Source organism: Euprymna scolopes, chromosome 30 (assembly GCF_053919585.1).
Source record: "Euprymna scolopes isolate OS-2025 chromosome 30, ASM5391958v1, whole genome shotgun sequence".
Classification (NCBI taxonomy): Eukaryota; Metazoa; Mollusca; class Cephalopoda; order Sepiida; family Sepiolidae; genus Euprymna; species Euprymna scolopes.
The window spans coordinates 51849582-51875399 of NC_136511.1; the positions used below are offsets into that span (position 1 = coordinate 51849582).

At 35.2% G+C, this 25818-nt stretch overlaps 1 protein-coding gene across 3 annotated transcripts in view; it reads left to right on the plus strand.

Annotated features, from left to right (window-relative positions):
• The window catches only part of LOC145254804 (uncharacterized), a 50472-nt gene extending 26981 nt beyond the window's left edge, over positions 1 to 23491 (plus strand). For 2 of the 3 annotated variants that reach the window (XM_080113600.1, XM_080113601.1), the window contains 4 exons: positions 7018 to 7103; positions 9566 to 9665; positions 17785 to 17919; positions 22208 to 22705. In XM_080113600.1, the coding sequence (XP_079969726.1) occupies positions 7018 to 7103; positions 9566 to 9665; positions 17785 to 17919; positions 22208 to 22311 (425 nt within the window). In that variant the 3' untranslated portion in view covers positions 22312 to 22705. Of the gene's footprint in view, positions 1 to 7017; positions 7104 to 9565; positions 9666 to 17784; positions 17920 to 22207 lie in introns of all 3 variants that reach the window. The other variant, XM_080113599.1, reaches the window with a different exon arrangement.
• Positions 23492 to 25818: the final 2327 nt, after the last annotated feature.

The following is a 25818-nucleotide window of genomic DNA, read 5'->3' on the forward strand; positions in this document are numbered from 1 at the left end:
GTCTATCCTTGGACCTCTATTATTTCTGATATTCATAAATGATCTCCCTGATAAAATTGTTTCGGAGATGGGTATATTTGCCGATGACACCACTCTCTATAACAGATATGAGGAGAAAACAAATGAACACATATCTAAGGAAATGGCAGAAACACTAGAGGATGACCTCCAATCTGTAGTGGAATGGGGACAAAAATGGATGGTCACATTCAATACTGCTAAGACTAAGCTTGTTTCCTTCAATAACTACAAGAAACCTTCTCTAACACCAATAGCAATGGCTAAGAACACATTACCTGAAAGTACTTCTTTTAAATTCCTCGGCCTAACGTTTACAGGGAATATGAACTGGAATAGATACATTGAGAGCATTGCCAAGGCTGCTGCAAAGAAGGTTGGCTCCCTCTACCGTGCTAGAAAACTACTTACGCCTGAAAGTATCCTTTACCTCTATAAGGCCACCATTCGCTCATGTATGGAGTACTGTTGTCATATTTGAGCTGGTACATCTGCTGCTTGTCTCTCACTCCTAGACAGGGTTCAAAAGAGAGTCGCCAACCTGATAGGTCCTGAACTGTCATTTAGGCTTCAGCCTCTGTCCCATCGACGAGATATTGCATCCCTCTCCCTGTTCTACAAATACTTTAATGGTAAATGCTCTGACGAACTGCAAACACGTGTACCTCCTCGACATAACTACCCCTGACAAACCTGACAAGCCACTAAGTCTCACCCCTTTACAGTAGAGTAGGTGCAAGAAAGCCTTTTACTCCAATAGTTTCTTCCCAGAACTGCAGGTCTTTGGAACTTCCTTCCGGGATTCTACTTTCCCAACTGTACTGATATGCAGAAGTTCAAGTGTAATGTGAACAAACATCTTTCTACTCATCTCCCTTCACAATGTCCCTGATAGTAGCCCCCTGCTTCAAAGTGGCACTGTGCCTTGTTTGGGGTGAAAATTGAATTAAAAAAAAATTAAAAAAACTTTCTATGAAAAGAAGACACTTTATTTTCATTCATAGTTGTTTGCATGTTTTCGTCTTAAAAAAAACAACTTATTTTTCTTTGAAAAATTTGTTGAAAAAAATTTAATATACATTTCAAAAAATTCTTTCATATAATTAAACCTTGGGTAAGCCATAACTTTTTGTGTTAAAGTTTTGAATTTATCGTCTGACAGTGTTAGTGTCTGTTTTTTTTCTGGCAATATTTCCAGCTGCTTACTGTAAACTGCCGAAAGATGCCGACGCGACCTTGGGTCAAGTTCTGGGTCAGTATAGCCAATTTATTGAATAAAAGTAATTTAATAATAATCATTATCGGTAAAGCATACATGAAATGCAGTTTGATTTTATGCTTGGCCAAAGTATCTTAAGACAAAGGCAAGAAAAATACCTTGGTTAAAAAAGAAGAACCTGTATTTTGCTTTTGTGAATCTACAGAAAGCGTTTAACAGTGCCAAGAGTCATTGGCTTTGCATAAACTAGAATCAAACGAGTGGAGTTTATTCAAGACATGTACAAAAATACTCAAACTCCTGTAAAAATTAACAGAACATCTAGTGACAGCTTTAAGGTTAAATTAGGAGTATATTGGGGTTCTGTGCAGAGTTTGTTGCGTTTCATTTGTATCTTAGAAGCAATAGAGGCAGGGAGTTTCATAAAGGTTGTCGAGAAGAGATGCTGTATTTAATTTTTTGTTTTTCTTTTTTACACAGGAATTACCACTGATCAAGGCCCAGAGGTCATTCGAGGATAAGGGTTAATGGATATACATTAGTCAATGGGATTATAGCGTAGTAAACATAAGTAGTGGGAATTTTGTAAATTGGATTACTTAGGGGGACGGTCGTTCAAGAACTTGTTTACATTGGTCTTGAAGACAATCAGATTGTAGTCAGCTGGAAAGCAGGCAATCGGAAGAGAGTTCCACAGGCGTGCAGTTCTAAGAAAGAATCCTTGTTCATGGAATCTGCATTTAGGTTTAGGCACAGATAAAGAGTGTGACCAACTTGTCAAAGATTTGGAGTAATGTTTATAGAAGTAAAGTTCTGAAAATGTGTTATGCTTTCTTAGTCACTAGTAAGGAGACCCGGCGTTACCCGGAATTGAATGATAAACAATGAATATTTCACACTCCCATATTTTTATTGTCATCAAAATCGATGAAATCGCACATTTTTCAATCAAATCGATTGCTTGCCTGCTCTAGTTGGGAACCCATCATGGTGCACCGGGAAAGGAGAAGCTTTGCATGCCTTCCCGCAATGACTTAATTCACAATATATTGTAGTTTACATTGCACTGTAAAGAACCTACTGTTGATTTTATAAAATTATTTTTATATATAATGGCTTGAATTAAAGTTGAAAAAGCAAAAGTCAAATATCATGGTTCAATTGCACTCTTAGCAGAAACATTCATTTCGAACGCGCCCTATCATATCAAAGAATTCACTGTTGATTTTATATGCCTAGCCTTACTACTTGTGCAGTGATAATGGCTTGAATTTAAGTTTAAAATGAAAAAAAATCAATTATCATGGTTCAGTTGTGCTTTAAACAGAAAGATTCATTTAGAGCGCGCCTCTGTCATATCAAAAAACCTACTGTTGATTTTATATGTTGGGCCTTTCAGCTTGTGTGGTAATAAAACTTCTGAAATGCACTTGTGATGTTCGGCTGTATAAGATGTCAACTTTGGCCAAAATCATCTGTTCCTTCTTTCATCAGATTATTTCGATTATCGATACATCAAAAACATTCCGATACAAAACGTATCTAAGAACACTGCTAGGCGCATAAAGTACGTTCATGTGAAATTTCATAAAAATTGGCCCAGCCGTTTTGGAGTACATAGGGAATGAACTTGCACACAGATACACACGCACACACACACACACACACACACATTTCTTTTATATAATAATAGAAATTATTTCCTCCATTTTTTTCCCTTTTATATTTTTCCCCCTTTTCTTTTTCTTTTCTTTTCCTTTCTCTTTTCTTTTTCTTCATTAATTTCTATCTAGTTTTCTTTCTTTCTTTTACAACAACATGTCATTGCCGCCATATTTATTTTAAATCTCAAAATAAAATACTCGATTTCTGATGCAATCCTCTACCTATATCATACTTGGATATGAGCTGATTAGATTATTTTATTGCTTGAGAAGTTGTCTCACGCCGGAAGTCACATAGTTCTAAAATATAGGACTGTTGCCATATCGGAGGAAATTGCAGCTCAGAGCACTTTTTTTCCATCTTGACAAAATCAACTTTTGAAATGTCCTTTTCCCATCTCTGGAGCCATTTATTTTTCTTTTTTTTTCTTTTTCTCTCTTCATTCATTTCTATCTATTTTTCTTTCTTTCTTTTACCACAACATGTCATTGTCGGAAATTTATCCTCTTTCAGATAAATTCGACGCGAAAATAACTAGCCTGCAAAAAAATATAAGGATGAAATAAAAAGGGGGAGGGGGTAAAGAATAAAATATAAAGGTCTTGTTTCAAAACGAAGAAGAGATTTTATTTACAACTAGATATTTGCAATTGAATGCAATTCCACGACACACATATAACAAAATTGTATTTTCTGTTTCAATAAATAGAAAAAAAGGAGTTTTAATATGAACATCAATATACAAAAAACTAATTTATAGGAGTATATGCTATTATATTAAATAGCTTATATATATATATATATATATATATATATATATATATATATATATATATATATATATATATATACTAGCGGGGGTACCCGGCGTTGCCCGAGTGTTTGTTTCCGGGACGGGGGGGGAGGGAGTTTTAAAAAATGTTATGGTAGGTAAGTAGGAAGGATCAAACCCGGAGTCATGAGTAAAAGTAGGAAAATAAAGTGTGAAAAAAAACAAAAAAAAAAACATCTGCAATGTTAACAGTTCGGCCACCAAGAAAAGTCCATTCCAGTTGTTTAGGAAAAAAAAAAAAAAAAAAAAAACGACTACGGTAGGTCGGCGCGAACGTGAAAATATAATGTGAATTGTCCAGCACGCTAACCACTACGCCACAGAGCACTGCAGCTTAGTTTAGTGATTTTAAATAACTTCACATGAAAGAACTACGAAGCCAAACCGGTGTTCTCTTCTCAACTGTTCCTTGTGAACGATCCCCAAACGGTTTTAAGTGGTGGCAGGGGGAGGAGGAATTTATTAGAGAGAAAATATTTTACCACTTCCATTGATCTTAACCGATTTTGGCCGGGACTTCTCAGCAGAAAAAGTATAGAAATCTAAGATTATCGAGGAATTTGAGAAATAATAAGCCTATAACACACCTCAGATATTGTTCTGCCGTTTGTGCATATTATATTTGCATGAAATATCTTGATTTTTAATCCTATTAAGGTCAAAATCCGACGGGAAAAAATGAGTTCATTTTATTTATATAGATAGATAGATAGATAGATAGATAGATAGATAGATAGAAGAGAAGAGATAAAGTTGGTCGCAAATTTTCCTTTTGCAGACATTGAATTCAAAAACAAAGAACGCCAAAGTAACAACATATAATGAAAAAAAAAAATGGTGGTTCTTATATTGAAAATGTCGCATCAATGAACGAATACAATATAATTCAAATAGTAGTTCCTAATCACACTCTCATATGCAATAAATTTTAGGAATGTACTCACAAATTGATGGCAGTCAGGCATGTGCCTTTTTCTTTTCTCAATTTAAAGTCTTTTAAAAAATTACACTCCTTCCAAATACGTGCCGTAGCCACATAAATAGTCTTCAGAAGTTTGCTTTGTCGTGTCCCAGTGTTCTGTTGCTGGGTATTCTTCTTTGAAGGAGGGCTCATCAAAATTCCATATCTGCGCCGGGCAATGAATCTACATCCACTCTCCACATCGCTGGAATCCAAAAAAGGCCGAATTTCGTGCTGGGACTCGTGACGTCATCATCAGGGAGTTAGCACCGCCCTCCCATTCAAATTAAAGGGAGTTTCATACGAACCCAAAATATATGAAACTAAGAATCATAAAGGATACAAAATACAGCAAATCAAATATAAGAATCAGAATAAAAATATAATAAATGTATAAACAGGGGGATGCATAATTATTGATCCAAAAAAATTCCAACATCATTGCCGCCATGTTTATTTTAAATCTCAAAATTAAATACCTGATTTCTGATGCAATCCTCTGCCTACATCATAGTTGGATATGTCATAAGTGAAAACAACGATGCCCTATTTGGGCAGATGCCACTCACTCTATCTTACCTTAGCAAAGTAAAATATCGACTTTGCAATATAGTGGAGGGTATGTATGTGTGTGTGTTTTTCTAACAGAGAAGACGTTGCTAGTATTTCTCTCTATAAAAAACGACGTTATTTTTGCACCAACCTAATAATTTAGTTGGGTTGGGTGACAGTCCCAAAATCGGATAATGTATTTAGAAAAAAATAAATGAAATAAAAATAAATAAATAAATAAAAATGGTAATTCAATTTCACAGAGCGGAGTGTGTATTTTATTTATTTTGTTTTGATTCAGTGTTGGCGTGAAAAAAAAATGTAAAGAGAGAGAAAAGAAGGAGAGATAAATACTCACTCTATCATACCTTAAAGTGAAATATTGACTTTGCAATCTAGTGGTGTGTGTGTGTGTGTGTGTGTGTGTGTGTGTGTGTGTGTGTGTGTTTCCTCACAAATGAGACGTTGCTATTTTTTCTCTACTCTATCGTTATTTCCATGGAAAGTGAACTCGAGTGAACTACAGTCTCTTCCCTCCCCCCTGTCTCATAAAACATTTGCATCGTCTTTACCACCACAATAAAAAAAGTCCCTGGCGCTTCTACACTATTGGAACGAAATTTCGGAAATCGTAAGACTGAATTTCACATGAAAACAATGGTACCTACGTATTCCTCATATTTTTAAGATGATTATATCGAAAAATTACGAAAATCGATAAGTTAGAAAATTATTTATTAAAGAAAATAAAAAAAATAGAATTTGATGAAAACGATCGTAAAAAACACAGGAGAATTCAAAAGGGAGGTAATTTTCCATTTTGATTTAAACAAAATGACGGAAATTTTTCACCTGCTAACACGATTAAATTTATTTTGTTTAATAATTCAGAAATATTCAGGTAATTCCGACTGCATAATTTGGAAGCTACAATTGTAACTTATTAGAATTGACAAAAAAATCAGTTGAAACTATTATTTTTTTATCTGAAAACTCCATTTATCGACTACAAAATCTCATCCCAATTCTGTAGAAGCGCCGAATCTCTTCTTTATTCCATTGTATACCTAAAACCAGAATCTTCATGAAGAGAGTTTTTTTTTTGTCTTTTTCCAGAAATTCATATTTGTAGAACACACTGCCATGGAACTGATTACCTGAAGACTTCAACGTGATTACTTTATAATTCAATATCAAGCCTTCCTCTAAAATAATCAAATTTTACACTTTGCATCCATCGTTTTCCATCCTCTTATGGTATTATTCAGCATCCAACTAAAAATCTCATTTTATTTTTGAGTGGCTTTTGGCCTTGGTTAGTTGTGACTCCTTGGTAAAAAAACAAAAAAATCTGATTTCCTTTATGTGAGACTGTTGAGTGTTTTAATGGCTTTTGATTTTCTCACATTTCATGCTAATATCCATAGAAGCTTATGACCACTTTAAAAAAAAGGTGTCTATGATTTGTTAATTTTCGGTGTAGTATAACCCCGGGATACGACATTAATCCTTTCTGGGGTTGGGATCGTAAGGTGAAATCGCTATATGACGGGGCCTAAGCAAAATTTTATACAGAACATATTAAAAATTAGTAACAAAATACAGTACAGTATATAATACACATGTATATAATCAACTAATATCATAAATAACACCGGCAAATACCATAACCAAGGGTCAGAAAAGCATCATATTCCACATCATAACCTGAAAAAAAAACATATCTACTGTTCTACTGTATTTGTATTATTTTATTCTTTTTATTTGTAGCTGGTCTCGACCGAAAGAATTTGAGCAAAAATTGGTTTCACAATCCGAGCGTTTGGACTACAAAACTGAACAACCAGGAACTGCAAGTATGCACTTATTACATATATACATAGGTTGAAATATTATTACATATATACATATATACATAGGTTGAAATATTATTACATATATACATATATACATAGGTTGAAATATTATTACATATAACGAAATAACGCCTTTTAAGCGATGTCGTGAATGCGAGGGTTGAATGACTTGCAAAAAATGTCAGCAGAAAAATCGACCCTTCCTGTAGAAAATTGCCCAGTTGAGAGTGAAGGAATTAATGTTTTAGCATATTTTTCAATATTTGTCGTCCGAAGGGTTAAGCTTCAAAATGATACCGATCTCATGAAAATCCGTCACCTCTGTTGAAAGTTTTAGGCAGACATACAAACATACATTTAAACAGATTTTTGCCCTTTATATTATAGATTAGCGTGGGTGCCTGGCGTTTCCCGGATGTTTGTAGGTGTGGGAAGAAAGAAAAAAAGAAGGCGGAAGTGTTAAAAAAAAAGTGGTAGTAGCGAGAGGTGGCGGGAGGAAAAATCAAAACAACAGTCGGCAGCCCATGTGGAGAGAGGTGTTAAAAAAAAAGTGGTAGTAGACAGGCAGGCTCGAGCCCATGACGCGAAGGTGGAAAAGAAAGTGTAAGAAAATCTGACGAGTTACTGATGCTCCATCGTCCGACCGGAAGTTTGCAACGTGTTGAAATTAAGAAAACTCGGGGGGGGGGGTAAAAAAAAAGTAAGTATGAGGATCGAACCCGAACCCTCGAGGCAAAGTTGTAAATTAAAGTCTGAAAAAAAAAAGTGCGACATTAACGATTGCCCCACTGCGAGATGCTAATGGAAATACGTTTGAATTTATTTAATTACTTGGATTTGGCAGGTGCCCGTTTTAATGAGTTAATGAGGTCAAATTTGACTACGGGATAGTATTTCATTTACTGCTGAACGCTTTTTTTCTTTTTTTTTTTTTTTTTTCCCCCCAAGATGTTATAGGAAAAAGACTAACTCACATGCGGCGAGCGACAAACGTTGAATATTTATCTTCCCGAAATCAAGCAAATTAAATAGACAGGCGAGCTTCGTTGTTAACTGTGAGATATTACGATTTATATGTGATATAAAAGGTTTTAAAAAGTTGTGAAGCGACCGACCGCTTCTCTGAAAAAAGCCTTTTGTAGACATACAGAAAAAGCGAATACACATACATACATTTTCGCTTTTATATTTATAGATTAGCGTGGGTACTTGGCGTTTCCCGGGTGTTTGTAGGTGTGTGAAAAAAGAAAAAAAGAAGGCGAAAGTGTTAAAAAAAAGTGGTAGTAGCAAGGGGTGGCGGGGGGAGAAATCAAAACAACAGTCGGCAGTCCATGTGGAGAGAGGTGTTAAAAAAAGTGGTAGTAGACAGGCAGGCTCGAACCCATGACGCGAAGGTGGAAAAGAAAGTGTAAGAAAATCTGACGAGTTACTGATGCTCCATCGTCCAACCGAAATTGAAATTAAGAAAAGTCAATCAAACCGATATGACGATAGAATAACTTGCAAAAAATGGTGACGCAAAAAAAAACAAAAAAAAAACGACCCCTCCCTGTAGAAAATCGGCCAGTTGAGGGTGAAGGAAGTATTGTTTTTGGCCAACTTTTCGATATTTGTTGTCTGAAGGATCGAGATTTAAAACAATACCGGTTTGGTCAGGTGCCCTTGCCTCTGTCGAATACTTTTGTGAGACATACACACACACATTTTGCTTTTTATATATAGAGATTTTTATCATGCATTATTTTTCTCTAATCTTTTTAAATGTTTCCTGTCGCCTCTGTCCATAATGTGGATATGAAAATTGAAAATTGCAATAAAATTTACAACCTCAAATTTTCTCCTTTTCTATTGAACATTTTGTATTTCTCAGAACTTGAGCCTATATGGCATTCAATCAAGAAGTTCAGTTGGGCATCATAAGATCTCTGTGAGCAACTATACTTCTTAGATTTCATATATTAGATCCCTTGTTTTTCTGCTTCTCATAAAGTCAGTTCTCTCTACTGCTCTAAACACTTTGTCACACTTGAGACTATTTTAAAAATCTATCTTTAACCTTTTTGGGTTTGTATTATGAAATGAAAAGTTTTGAAAATAACTTAAAACTAAAAATTTATACAAAGTACTTGTAAAAACCCAATATATATTGCCGTGACATATTCGGTGGGCTTCTAACAGTATTTTGTATAATTCTTTAGTTTTAACTCATTTCCCAAGCTTCGCATATTTAGCAGTCACCGTGTCACCATTTTTCTTGCTTGCACCTATCGATAAACACTGTATGATTTTCGAACCGATTAAACGTTTTAAAGTGAGTACAACCACTAAAAACTTTTCCAGATAGGTAGAAGAGTAATTTATCTTGCCTTTGATAACATTTATTTCTTATATCTTTTTTTATTTTTAACCACTTTTTTGTACGTCTGTGGATTGTAATATAAACTCAACTTTTTTTTTCCCAGTGGCCAGGTCCAGGTCAATATCAGAATTCCGAATCTCAAACTTCCAATATTAATTCCACTACTTTTGGTAAAGCTGAGGTGGCGTCTTCTTACAAAGCGGGTAAGTAAAATGCGCTTACAGTCTTTTAATTTAAACATTTTTTAGATGCAAACCAATATATATCTATGAGAGGCTTTGGTCTGTCAATTGGGTTGATTTCGGTTTGAAATTCTAAGCACTTATGACCCAAAATTAAACGACGGAGATACCTCGGATTACAAACTTAATTCATTTTCTAATCATAATCTTGAATGACTTAATCACGTTGACACATCAGATCTCATTAGATCACCGAAGTGTAGGAACATTGAATCTCGTCAGTACCAGGTTTGTGATCATTTGCGAATACCTATGTTGTTGAACACGGCACAATCACGTTGACATGCTGGTTCTCACCAGATCACAGAAGTTAAGCAACGTTGAACCTGGCTGGTACTAGATGGGTGGCCATTTGGGAAGGTTAGGCGCTGTATGTACCTTCTGGGAAGATTGGGCTAGCACCCTCACCCTGAAAAAGTGTTGCGTAGCAGGAGGCTCATATTGGAGACACATTAACGGGACATGTATAACAGATGACGATGATAATGAGATTTATACAGTCTGGAATGATTCTTGGAGACTTCATATTAATGCGAACTGGGAGATATGATGCAAGTTCTTAACCCAGAGGAGCGAAGGACACATAATCTTGGAAGGGGTTAGAATGTTCGTTACAAGATGATGATAAAAACACATTTACCTTTTCGTTGTAAGGAATGACGATACAAAACAACAGTTACAAACATAGTTGCTTTCTTTATTCTTCAATCGACCAATTGGTGATGTCAGGAACTCAAACTTTGATTTACATGGTCTATTTTCCTCCCTTCGCTTCTAAGGGGCTCTCCTCTCCAACTTGACAATCACCATGTGTGATCTGCTCTCACTGACTCTTTTCTTCGAACCCTCAGATTCCTATATTAAGAAATCTCCTTTGTTTATGAGGTCAGAAGTGTGTTTTCCAAACATGACTAATTTTCATGTGGCTTTACATATGTTTGTCCAAACACACTTTTGACAAACAAAAGAATCCTCAATTCTAATTCTAACCTATTTTTAAACAATATATTTTAACTCGCATTGTGCATTGATTTAATCGACATATTTAATGTCCAGATTTCTAAAAGAATGGGCAATCGACTCTTTTTCCGACATAAACAAGATTTAACTATTTCTAATATAATTAACAATAGACTGAATTTCTAACATTCCATTATCTATTATGTTTAACACTTGCCTACAGGGTTCGATTCTAGCCTTATCCTAATATCATTTTCACTTATCTAGTATGTCTTCTGACTTACATGAGAAGGGGGCAGCCCTTTCATGTAACAAAAGATCTCGCTACAAAAGCATCTACAAAGTTGTGGATGGCCTATGCCCCTCCAGAGGCTCAAGGCTATAGATGCATGGATGTTGTTGAGCATCATTCATTCATTTCATATGTATCTGATGATTATTGTTGGCATTCGTTTCCCAAGTATCTTTCTAGTTAGAATTCTTTATATATCTAATAGGTCCCACTTTGCCAACTAAGCTCCAATCCCTGTCCCATCGCTGCAATGTTGCATCACTGTGCCTATTTTACAAATATTTTAATGGAACGTGCTCTGATGAACTTGTTGCATTTGTGTCCCCTCGACGTACATTTCCCCAACAAACCCACTTAGTAACAAAATCTCACCCCTTCACTGTTTGTTACATGATAAAAGGGCTGTCCCTTTTTCATGTAAGTAAAAAATAGGGAATTAGTTAAATGTAAATATGAAATAGGATAGTCAAGGATTCGAACTTGCGAAGCGAGATTTGGAATTGAAAATTCCAATCATAAGTTAAAATAAATACAGAATGTTATTGAAATAAGGAATTGCAATTGTTTAGCTTACATATCTGTATACGGAAAAGCAATGTAATAATGAAATTTCTTTCTGTTAAGGAATTTAATTGTCAATTGAAATTGTAAACATATTTTGTAAAAATGTTATCTGAAAAATAGGTTACTAAACTCGAGGTCATGTCAAGTTTGGCAACGTGACGCATGTCATCCAACGTGCTTGATGATCACATGTTTAATCATGCGATGACGTGACGAGTTCTCAATATAGGTAGAGTTTTTAGATGCAGTCTGGGAGAAGAGTCGGAGAGAAGCAGAGAGGTTCAGACCGATTCTCCATTAGAATCAAGACACCCTCTAGAAGTGAGAGGGTTTTAGAAATAATCATGTAAAGAAACTTTGAATTCGTCAAGCGAAATCATGGACCGGTCATGAAATAAAGGACGTCATCATCTTTGTATATCTGCATCTTCTGTGTTCATCGTTACAACGAGAAAGGTAACGTGTTTATATTATATGCACAACTGTCAAAATGTAAATGTCAAACGCACTATCTCTCAGTCTATCTATCAAGATATTCATAAATCTCCTCTCATTGAATTGTTTCTCTTGTAGTAACATGTACACTGTCTATTATATATATATGGAACTGTCTCTCTCTTTATATATACCTGTTTATGTCTCCAATATGCTATCTCTTACAACATGCAACATGAACACTTCTAAGACTCTAATCTCTCTCACTAAGACTACTAAGACTGTCTCTATCACTCTAAGACTCTCACATATATGAACAACCAACAAATAAAATCAGTCCTCTTCAAATAAGAATTACATAACATGTTGAGGTCCCTAAATGCCAGAAAGCTTTCTACTTTAATAGTTTCTTCCCTTGAACAGTTAGACTTTGGAATTCCCTAACTGCTCCCTGCTTCCCTGACTGTACTGATATGCAGAGATTTAAATGTAACATAAACCCACATCTTGTTAATCTTTCCTAAGCGTGATCCCAAATAGTAGCCCTTACATCCAAGTGGCGATATGTCTTGTTAGGGGTGAACGTGAGTAAAAAAAAAAAAGAAAAAAAGAAAGGCATTGGGTACTTACGGTAGGAACTACATGCATGTTGTCAATAATATGCTGGCTCAATTCGCCTAGGATGAATCCCATTTCTTTTTTCATGATTACAAAACAAAATGTTAGCAAAAGCATTTTTACCATAGATCCAGTTGATCCATATCATTAATAATTTCTCTCCGTTTTCTAACACTTGAACAGCTGTTGTGGTGCTCACCTTACGGATAATAGTAAACTCTTTCACTTATTATAAAGACCAGGAGAATATGTCTATCGGCATCAACACACAGATTATGCACAAGTCATTAACTCGTGGCAGTCGGACTGACATATACCCACACTCTTTATTTGTTGTATTTTATTTTGTTTCCACTAATTACCGAGCTATGTCTTTCTTCTGGACCTTTATGGAATCACAATAACAATGATATGTAGCAGTCTATGGTGATGACAGGAAAGTTTTAGTTGGCTAATTATTGCGTAGGCATTTATACATCTATCTTATGATTTTTGTTAATATTAGTTGGGCTGATAGTATCTCAAATACAGTCCCGAGTACAACTCTGTGCTGCTTGTTGAAATCAGTAACCTATATGACATAAACACATTGACACACCGGTTCTCATTAAATCACCAAAGTTAAGCAATGTTGAACCTGGTCAGTATCAGACGGATGATCATTTGTGAATACCAGTCATTTGGTGATCATTTGGAAATACCAGGCGCTGTATGTGGGAGGATGACAACACCAAACCGCAAAAACTGCGAAAAATCTAATGTCCTCTCTCCTAAATGTGATATACATCTAACTGGGAACTGCTTGTGTTCTTGGTATTCCCGGGAAACTTCCTACTTCTGAGGGGACCCATTTCAACCTGCCTAGGATGAATGCTGCTGATTTTTTCTTATCAGTAACATGAACACTATTCTCAGTTTCATTGGCATGTTGCAAACGACATAATAAAACGAGAAATTTTCATAACATGCAAATCTGAGTACGGCTGATACTCTGAGATGCTACGATGGCACAGTAGAGGTTGTGTATTTATACAAGTACCACAAAAACACTTGCTAGTCTTTGTTTTTATGTAGTGTAATGATACATTATCTTCTCTATATATAAAAGCGAAAATGTGTGTATGTTTGTATGTGTGTTTGTGTGTCCGCTAAAAACTTTCGACAGACACGACGAAAATTCACAAACTCAGTATCATATTGAAGCCCCATCCTTCGCACGAAAAATTGGCCAAAACGTTCCTTTTTCACCCCGAAATCGACAATTTTCGACCGGGGGGGGGGGGGGTCAACAAAAACTGTCCCTTCGTGACGACGACCGGTTCTACGCATGCATCAGATGACATCATGACCTGATTTACTTTAAATAGTTGAAGAACTGACCAAATTTCATGTATGTTGCGTTAGCTCAGTTGGTTAAAGCATTGGTTCATTATCTAAACGTTTTGGGTTCAAATCATGGTGTGAGTTGTCTTTTTTTTTTTTTTTTCGATTTTTTCAATTTAAATATTAAACCAGTGTTATTTAAGCATTTTTCACGTAACGTTCGTTTTTCTGTTTTTTTTTTGTTTTTTTTTACTTCACTTATCCACCCCCGACCACACACCCAAAAACACCCGGGTACCCACCGATTTTTTAAATTTTAATATCGAAACAGGCTTATTTAAGCCATTTTTCACGTGTTCGTTTTTCTGTTTTCTTTTTTCGATTTTTACATTTAACATCGTTCGTTTGCCTTACGTTAATTTTTTTCGTGCTTTTTTTCGATGTTTTGATTACCCCTCCCCTCCGCTTAAGTTTTAACGTTCGTTTTTATGTTTTCTTTTTTTACTTCGCTTATAACAAACAAACCTGGTCATTGACCTCATTTGCTGAATAGCTATTGCTTACGTCATTGTCGTCGTCGTAACGCTCTATGACTTCCGTGCGGGCACCTGTCAATTTGGTTCTTACTTAAATAAATTCAAACATCTTTCAGTAACTCATTCTGGCTGGCTGAACGGTTCATATTTTTTTCACATTTTATTTTCAAACTTCGCCTCAGGGCTTCGGGTTCGTCCCCCCCCTCCCCCCGGTTTCTTTTTTATTTAAGAGCACACACACCTCCAAACACCCGGGCAACGCCAGGTACCCCCGCTAAATTAGTTTTTTTTCGATTTTTTTACCCCCCCCCGCTCGAGGCAGTCACTTATTCTTAGAACTTTTTATATACTAAATTATAATATCTACGATTTACGAAGGGAGGTTGTGTCTACCTTTTATTTGAACGACTTTTACACATTATTTTCGCAATATTTCTTTGTCTACATGTGTTTCTTTGGCTTTTCAGTATAAAAGCGAAACTGAATCCGTAGCAAAACAAGCCCTTGGCACTTGACCAGGGACGTCCAGAAAAGCAATGAGGTTTGATCAATGTAAGGGAAACCCCTTATATCAGACAATTGCTACTCCCCTTTTTATGGGGAGCTGGTTTTCCTCCCCAATGTCTTGGAGAAACAAAACCAAAAAACTGCCTCGCAGTAAAAGTTAAGTGCGTGATTTCATTCCCTCTATAGCGTGATGTTTGACCTCATTAAGTTCACGCACCTGTCTTTAAGTTTTTAATCGTTAAATTAAAACGCTTTTCATTCCTCTCCCATGGTGGGTGAGCGGGTAAGATGCCCTTTTTTTTTTCCTCTTTCTTTTTCACCTTCACGTGGGTTTGAGCCTACCTTTCTACCCAAACTTTTTTTTTCTTTTACATCTCTAAAACACCCGGGCAACGCCGAGCACTCTGCTAGTCTATATATATAAAAGGCAAAAGTGGCGCACGCATTTTGGTATGTCCAACAAAGGGGTTTTTTCGCCGGACTTCTCCGAGGGGTTACTATGCTTTATATTCTTCCCTAGATCATAATATCTACGATTTGCGAAGGGACGTCGTGTCTAGATTTATTTTAATCGACTTTTATAAAATTCCCTCTATTCCGTTCTGTCGTATGTTTGTTCGGCTTTTTAGTATAAATAAAGTGAAACTAATAGAGCGAAGGAAGTTCCTCGGCTTCCCCGATCAATGCAGGAAAACTCGTCATATGAGACAATTGCTATTCATTTAGGGAAACAAAACCAAAACAACTGCCTCGCAGCCAAAGTTAAGTGCGGAATTTCATTCCCCTATAGCATGATGTTTGACCTCATTAAATTTACGCACCTGTGTGAACTCATTCACTTAACTTTTTAATCATTTAATTTCAACCATTCTCACTTCTCTGCCTTCTTAGCATCATGGTAAGATGTCAGGCTTTTTTTTTCGCCTTCGCCTGAAGGCTTTGGGTTCGAGCCTACCTGCCTACCAAAACTTTTTTTTACACCGCCAAAATCCCGGGCAATGCCAGGCATTCCTTCTAGTTCATGAATAAAACTAAAAATGTGTGTGGAGACCAATTTTTGTGGTTGAGATTTTCATGAACTGAGGTAACATCATATATAAGAAATCATAAAGCATTATGATTATAAAAAAAAATACCAAATACACTTTTGTCACATTCGCACGAAAAACACTCATCTGGCCGATACCACTATCAATAATTTCCCACACTCCTTGTCTGTGTCTAGACCTAAATGTAGATTCCACAAACAAAACTTCTTTCTTAGAACTGCACACCTGTGGAACTCTCTTCCGATTGACTGCTTTCCAGCTGACTACAATCTGATTGTCTTCAAGTCCAATGTAAACAAGTTCTTGATGAACTATCCCCCCTAAGTAATACAATTTACAAAATTCCCAGTACTTATGTTTACTATGCTAGAATCACATTGACTAATGTATACCATTAACCCTTATCTTCAAGTGGATTCCGGGCCTTGATAAGTGGTGATTCTTGTGTAAAAATAAAATAAAATAAAGATTATTTTATTACCTTTGCCAAGATGGAGATTATGTTTTTGATTGAGTTTGTTTTTCTTTTATGGAAATCGCTCGAGACAAAGCATGAAGCCACTTGATGTAAAGAAGCTAACAATAACAAAAAAAAAAAATGATTATTGCAAAGACAGGCGATGCCTGTTGACCTTAGTCTTGAAAAAAAAAACCCAAAAAAGCCCAAAGCTATAGGTAGGAGGAAAACAGTGACCAAGAAGATAGTTCCACAACCTTGAAGTTGTTGGAAAGAAGCTACTGGAATAAGAAGCTGTATTATAATGCAGTATTAAAAAAGCGAATTGATGGAGACCACTAGACTAATGAGCCAAACGAGCTGGAACAAAGGAAGCAGGCAATTTTGAAGAACACATGCCATAATAGTATTTTTAAAAAAATGCTGAGACTAACAACATTGTGTGTGTGTGTGTGTGTGTGTGTGTGTGTGTGTGTGTGTGTGTGTGTGTGTGAGAGAGAGAGAGAGCTTGCAGTGAAAAAGAAAGAATGGGTCCAATCAGATTACAGACACATTTCTGCACGTTACCAAGAACTTTCAAATGGGATACAGATTCACCAGCCCAAATATGTCAGCAGTACTCCATACATGATCTCATAGTAGATTTGTAGAGAAAAAGAATAGCCTTCAGGTGTTAGAAAGTGTTTTGTCGCTACCATAGCATCGACATCGTTTGACCAATTGTCACCAAACTTGATCAAAATATCGATCATGATTTAATTCAGAACTGATTTAATTTGGGGATATCTAGGTAATGGTCATAGTCATGTAAAAGCTGAAAGCCAAGTAATAACTTTGGACTTGTTTGTGATAGAGGCTCACAACATGACCCATATTGTAGCCAATGAAGTCCTGCATTTTATGTGACATTAACATTGAATGGTTTGATATATGTGCCTGATAACTCTTACTTCACTTATTTTTTTTATTTAGTCCTCATATTCCATGAGCGATGTTTCTGCCAAAGAGGGAAGAATTGCTGTTTTCTGGATCAGAGTCTGTTCATTCTAACATTCATCCTTGTCAGGTTTTGGGTTTTGAAATAGTAGGGTTTTTTTTTTTTAGTTCCTTACATCAAGTGACTTCATGCCTTGCCTTTCCAAAATAAGAAAAAAGAAATAAATAAAAATATTTTTGAGTTAGCAACGTTTCCATGGTATCACTGAGAGAATGCATCATACAATATCGAGAAGACTCAGATAAGACGTTGGCTCATCCTTACGTTTTTAGGCTGACGTATGTAGTCTAATGACTGATTTATGTTCTTGCTTTAATATTAGAATAACTTTTATTATTTCAGAGACAGAGTTTGCACCTGCGCCCAATAAGTATGACCGGAGCAAAAGTGACATCCAGGTACTCAGCACTGCGGCTTCATACTCTCTTAATAGTTCTCAGCGAATGACTACTCTTTGGCCAGAGAATTCCCGACCAGGTAAAACACTGACTTTTATCTTTATAACTTTCAATTGCTTATCTTCGTTAATTAGCATTTAATTCTTTAATTAATATCTAGTTAGTCTATGAATGTGGGATGATTGTATATCCATAAAAATTATAATTTTTTTTTTTTTTTAATGGAAATCGCTCCAGACAAGACATGGGAGCCACTTGATGTAAGGAGCTAAAAAAAAAGAAATACTACTTCAAGGTCCAAAACCAGTCAATGATAAATCTGAGATATATAGATTCCGACCCACAAAACAGCAATTCTTCCCCCTTTGTCAGAAACATCACTCATGGAATGTGAGGACTAAAGGACAAAATAAGGGAAGCAAGAATTACGAGGCTGCTGAAAGTAAACCCAGGATTCACTTTCAAATCTCTCCATCTATTACTGCTTTTTTTTTCTGTTGAGATGAAAGCAACAATGGTATATCTTCTGTAGGTATGCACAGAGATCGCATGTTGGTGTTGGGATGAAAAATTTGTAGAAATGTATATTTAAATTCACGCCAATGATTATTATATGTAAAATCGGGTCTTCTCGCATCCTCCACTGTTCAAGTTATAGTACAGTTAGACTTTGCAACTATTTTCTTTGTAGGTAAGTTTGGAGTGACTCGCCATTATCCTAGTTTCGTTTCATTAATCATTTCCAATCCTCTCATAATATTCTTCATCTTTCAATGAAAATCTCATCAACCCTTATCCTTGAGTGAATTTTGGCTTTGATAAGTAGTGACACATTAGTTAAAACATAAGGTTCACTCTCTACTCTCTTGAAAATGTTTTAGTTGAGGTTGAGGATTCATCAGACTCCATGTTCGAAAAAGATAGAATTTCCATCCGATTCATCGACAACGACATTTGAAGTGGTATTTTCTTACAACCCAGCGTTGTTTAACCCCAAAGAAAAAAAAAATGAAAATCTACGTCTTTTTTTTTTTTTTTTTTTTTGCCTAATACGTTTAAACAGCCTTTAAAAATAATGATAGAAGAATTTTGAAAAAAAAAAACTCCTAAAATTTAACAGTTTTGAGAAGGGGGGGGGGGCTTTCCTATATAATGAAATGAGTATCCACTTCTTGGCTACCTAGCGTTCAATGAGACATGTCACTCCTAGCATTTTTTCAAGTTTGGTGATTGGGTGGGGTAGAATGCGGCAAAACATGACAAATTCAAATTTGTTTTTTGGGTGAGAGTGAGGGAGAGAATTATATAACGATAAATTACATTAAAATTTTTTGTGTGTGTGTGCGGAGGGGGGGAAGTATTAAATTTGAAACATAAAATAACATGATAAATTGAATTAATTCTTGGTAAAAGTGATCTGATAGACTAATGCACAACCTAAAATGTTTAATTTTTTTTTTTGTTTTTCCCAAATTTCTTCTTTCATATTATTTTTAAAGACCGTTTAAACGTATTAGGCAAAAGCAAAAGTGCTTTCTTTTTTTTTAAAGATGTAAAAACAACGCTGGATCACGTAAAAATTTACCTTTGAAATCAACAGAAATTATCTTTTCATTTTTTTAATGTGATTTTTTTTTAAGTTCACACTAAACAGAGTTTTTGCCACCGAGATGCAATGTGTTACTGTGATTAGAAGCCAGATTTATAGTGGACATCTTAAGTAAGTAGCGGTGCAGCAAGATGTTTGTTCACGGTACATTTAAATTTCTATACATTGGTACAGTCAGGGGAACAGGGAACAGAAACAGAATTCCAAGGATAAGGAGTCTGAGGAAAGAAGTTATTTGAATAAAAAGTTTTTCGGCATCTTGGAACTTCTACAGTGAAGGGGTGAGATTTTGCTGTTAGTTGGGTTGGTTAGAAGTATTTACATTGGAGGGAATACTAGTGCAGCAAGCTCGTACAATCAGTGAAAGTTACTTGTAAAACAAGCACATGATTACAACATTGTGGTGATGTGACAGGACTTGAAGCTTGGTAGACAGTGTAGGACCATTTATAGACTCTCTTTTGTACTCTATTTAAGAGGAAGAGACTAGTATTTGGTGCACCAGCCCATATGTGGCAACACTACTTTATGCATCGGCAAATGGTGGCATTATAGAGGTATAGAATATTGGCAGGTGTGAGAAATCTTCTAGCTTGGTAGAAGGAGCCCACTTTCTTTGTGGCAGACTTGGCAGTATCTTCTATGTATTTATTACAATTCGTGTTGTATGTGTTGGCTGAAGAATTTGAATGTTTGGCTCAATGCAGATGCTATCAGCCAAGGCAATTAATGGTTGGAAAGGTTTCTTCCAATCTCCTGAAATCCTCCCCTGATCAGAAATCTTAGCTTCTGGCATTTGTCAATAGTCACCATTCGACCACCCAGAAGCTAACTACTCAAGATATCCTGTACAGATAACAGCTAGATAGTATTCATTCAAAGGGCTTATATCTATTTAACAGTAAGCCCTATATTTACTGATTTTTTTTTCAGATTATTAGATATTTTGAAAAATAAATAGATGTCCTGAAGATTCATAACCCGAATGCTGTCTTTGATTGTTTGTTTCTGTTCATACTTTCTTTCACCATTCAGGGGTTTTCTGTATCGCGATCAGCCTTCATAAATGCCCACCTACTTTACCAGCAATGCTTCAAGCAAACTACCTTTTCTTTTATATCATTCGTTATTTATTTATAGAAGGGCTTTATTTCCCTTTCATTTGATGACCTTTTTGTTAAAAAAATATTACAGAGGCTTGTCTTACAGTTCATACAAAGCTTAAGCCTCTATATGTAACACAATTTTTTATCAAGGTCTATAGCCAAGAAGTATGACTTGGTTTGTCCACGCTGAGAAGAGGTTTCTTAATGGGCACCACCAACTCTCCAGAGGAATATAAAGAAGAGGTGCATTCCCTTCAGTTAAGAAGTCGATCTTGTTTGTTGTAGGATTTTCGGTATCATTAATTCTCTCCAGAGAATTAATTATCTGGGCTGGGACCATCAACTGAAATTTGAATGCTCCTAATACAAAGCAAACAAGGCATACTTTTTTATATAAAAAATATAAAATTTATTTTTATATTTCAACTTCCTAAGAAACGTATAATTACACTCGAAAGTTGACTGAGTTGGGTCATACAACTGCAACAAATGGAATCGCACTTCCAACTGCAAAATAAATCTTCTCTTGGGGTGATGAAAAATGAAAGAGCTGGAATATAACCGAGATTTTGTAAATATCTGTCAAAGTCAGCTAAGATGAAATCCGATTGACACCACACTTTGAAGTTGACATGTTTTAACACCTTTTCAATTTTATTTGTTTTCCCATGAGAACAGAAAAGCTCTGCAAAAGGGGTGTTTATCATTGTGCCACATATATTCCTATATAGTCTACCAATTGCAACATAGCGCATATGAGTGCGTGGGAAAGTATCAGCAGCAGTGAAGGATAGCTGGCTTGCGAGGAGATTAGCAGCAGTAGCCGAAAAATGCACATATGCAAATTAGGAAGAGTGCACGACAAGAAAACGAGGGAAAAAAGGAGAGAAAAATGCACCACGTGCTCAAGGCAGAAGCCAAGTGGGCGTTGAAGAAAATGGATGTGTAGAGCTGCAAGTAGGAATTGGCTGGCTGTGGCTGGCATGCGGTTGGAGAAAAAAAGTGTGTAGCAGCCGACAGCCGCTGCTAACAAGCAGAGCTACTTCTCATAACTGCGAGATTTGAACTCTATTTCTCCCTGGCTTGTCCAATCACAAGCCAGCTCTCAGTCATGTGACCGAGTATATAAAAGGCAAAATCACGAACCTTTCTCTCTCTTTCACAGTGCTCTGCTCAGAAGCACACATCGCTTGGGGCTTCAGCCCCAGGCTGAACGTGAGTGTTACAAGCTAGCTATTTTTTTCTCCAAACTCCTACTTGCTTCCACATGTGCGTACAAACAACAAACTCTTTTACTAACACTCTTGTACTCTTCTAATAAAGCTATTAACGAAGATAACAAATAAAGTTTATTAATATAGAATGAAACTTCCATTTCGTTGTTGTCTCATTTCTATAAGTGTACACCAGTCGAGATGGACGATGGCGAGACACTTTTTAAATGGCGTGGAGACATGAGAGTGATGGTAATAAATATTTGTGTTAAAAAAACAAAAAAACAAACAAACAAAAATCATGCCGACCCAGATTTTATTCCTTTTCAGTTTTATTTTTATGAATTACTAAAGTCAAGTATAACGGCCACGTTACACAATGTTTAATGTTTCTTTCCTTTGTTTTAATTTTCTTTTCTTTTCTTCTTTTAATCACAGAAAAGACACCTGGCCCCGGCAGTTATTTACACATGAAAACAATGAATCCACTGAAGTCCTCTTTTAAGCGCAGACAGAAACAACTAACCGGACCGATTTATTGAATGACCTCAAATAGGTTAAAAAAAAAAAAATGATTATTTTATTAATCAAACAAATTTTTTTATTGAAATTTTAATGCATACAATCAATATATCAAAGAATGACATTTCTAAAAATTTGAATTGTTTTACAAAATACTTACCTACTTTTAAAAAATATCTGGAAATCTGTGAGAAAATAAAAATGGTTTTATTTGGAATCTTCAAACTACTGTTATCATCTTGAGAGTTATTTTCACAACGTTTTGGTCGATGCAACCTCCGACCTTCTTAGGTGTATCATCAAACTAGGGGTATCTTTCTGTTAAATGAGTTCCAACAAGATACACCTGAAAAAGGCTGGAGGTTACATCGACCAAAACGTTGTGAAAATAACACTCAAATTGAGAACAATAGCCTGAAAAATCCAAATAATATGAATAACCAATCCTCATCTAAAAAAATTCAGAAATGTAAAAAAAATAAAAATGGCACATTTTAGCAAACAAATATTTTTACAATTTCAGCTTAAACGGATCATCTGATAAGAATTGACACTTAATCTAAATCATGAAGTTTCAAATACTAAATTACAATAATCAAACTTAGATGTATGCATTTAATATGTGCTTAAGCAGTATCGGTCACAATCGTATTTACAAGTAAAACCTTGATAAAAACATGCAAAAATAAGTATCCTCACCAAAAAATTAAGAAAAATTATTGAATACAAGTTTAATGTTAAAATTAAAACTTGTTTTCATATTTTGCCCATCTGCCATTCATTATTACTTGATTGAATAACAGACTGGCTTATCTCCCTTTGCTTTACGGGATTTCTGCTTTATTAATGGCAAATGAGCCAAATATGATAAAACTGGTTTTTATTTTTATCTAAAATTCTGCTCGATGATTTTACACAATTTTTGGTGTAGATACCTATTTTTGCCTGATACATAAGTATACCAAAGAGTTTCTGATTAATTTGTTTGGAACTGTGATTTCCACTTGTGCCCAATATCACATAAGCACCATTTATTCACCTTTTTATTTTAATTTTACTTCAGTAAGTTCTCAAAAATCAAAAGACCCCTTTCTGGGGCAAACATTTGATTTCTGTACGAGACACATAGATATCAGAGTGTTCAATCAAGATTTTCTTCCATCTTTTAAGCGTTGAGTTAGTAAAGCAATGACCATTTAATTTTGTTATCGTTTATTTTTATTGTGTTCTTTTTTTTCCCTAAATTTTGCTGGATTCCAAAAGAGAAATTCAACTGGTCTGGTAGAGTATCCAATTAAGTGCTGTTGCTTGAGGTACCATTCCTCATCTGAGTGCCTTGTCGGGGAGATCTTATTTAGGCTTAGAATACAATGTTATTTTTAATATTTGTAGTATGAGGTATCCTCATGCCAGGTTATCATGACAAACCTCTGCATAGAGAGACAAAAGATACTCGAGGATGGTGTCGAATATAGGTAATTCAACCTATTTGAACGTGTATGTAAAATTAGATGCAAATTTGATCATATCAATAAACAAATAACATTTAAGGGATGAACAAAATTTTTAAGTTTAATAACTGATTGACTTCAAGTCCAACATAAACAAGTTCTTGATGAGCCGTTCCACTTAAGTTAACAAATTTACCGAATTTCAATTACTAACGATTACTGTATTGTCCAATCGACTACCATACACTCTTAACACTTATCCTCGAGTGGTCTCTGGACCCTGATAAGTGGTGAAGCCTATGTAAAAAAACAAAAACAAAAACAAAAAAAAAAACTTAATATAGCAAACCCTAAAGTAACATAGTGCATATGCAAATGCATGTGAAAGAAAAAGAAAAAGGCTATAAAAAGGAGAAAGAGTATGTTAGAGAAGACGATCATGTTAGAGAAGACGATCACGTTGGGTGACGTTTGAGAGCACCTTAAAGACATGGGTGATGCCACGGCTATAATGAGAAGTCACTAGAAGTATTGGGAGAATGGGGAAATAAATGTCATTGTTACAAAAAAAAAAAGGTTGTTGAATTATTACTTATCCTATGTTTCTTGCAATGTACTCTGCTACAATGTGTTGGGTCTAAGTGTGGATAACGTTACACTAACTCTTAGATATCGCTAAGAGCAAGTGCGGGTTAGGATTATAATATTCGGATAACTGTAGCATCATATTACTCATAGAAAGGGACACCTCACTTATCTCTAGTGGGCGTTCAATGTCACAACCCATTGATAAACACTCGGCTAATGTGTGAATTTTATTTTATGACATTTAACAGGCACCCATTTTGTCTAACACACTCGGTCTAAAATAATCGTTTTTGTTTTGTTTTTTTGTTTTTTTTCATAGGAAAAACAGAGGCTGCCATTCTGTTTTTTTATTTGCCGCTATTGAACAGCATACGGCATAATCACATATGTGTGTATCAGAATTTTGGGAGAAATTTTGACACCCCTAACACAAGACTGCGAATAAAATATTAAAAAAAAACTCGTAATTTCTCTTTTAAAAGTGTGTTGTTTATTTTCTTTATGGATTATACTTCCAAAATAAACTATTAAAGTTGTATAAAAAGTAATAGAAATAATATTTTTTATTTTTTAAAAAACATTTTTTTATGTAATGAAATCAATTGAATTTTACGAGTTAAAAATTTTTGAATTCTTAAATTTTAAAAATCTATAAAAAATTTTCTATTGATTCAATTTTTACGATATTTTCAGGGTCAATGTGAAATTTTATGCGCTTTCCAATAAACCGAATATAATATTTTAGACAAACGTTCTTTTTTTTTTTAAAATTCACGCCCCCCCTCCATTTTGAAATGTCTATTAAAAAGTAAATAATTAATTTACTCACCAAAGCTTTATATATCACAAACTGAAGATAAAAGATCAATAAATAATATATTTAAATTTAAAACAAAAAAGAAGTGTTTTTTTTTAGAAATTTACATGTAAAGTCCGCAGTTTAAAACCTTTTTTTAAAAAAAAACACGCTGTGGTTGTTTTTTTTTTTTCTTTTTTTTAAAATGAAACCTTGGTCTTTGCTCCTTTAATTGAAAAAAAAGTAGGGTTTGAATTGCATTTTTCGAGTAGTTATAAGCTTGGAAAGACTGGGGGTCGAATTATTCAATATTTTTTCACGCATTCGTAAGGTCAGTTTCTGACACACTTACGTCATCTCCTTTAACAGGAATATACATGCAGCTGGGGAGGGGGCGCTTTTGAATTTCATACTCCCATGAAACTTCCTCCTTTGAAGGAAGCCATTTAAACCCGAATACGGTTAGTGCTGTTACACACACACACACACACACACACACACACACTATTGAACAACCAATTAGAATCGTATAATTTTATATATAGAGCTCTCGAGAATGTCAGCAATTTGTTCTGTGTAAGTGGTTTTTAGAAAATGAAACTACATTTCATATAATTTAATAAAGCACTAGACATGCTTAAACACACAGGGCTCTACGGAAAAAATTAACTTTAGTTGATCTTGGACAATTA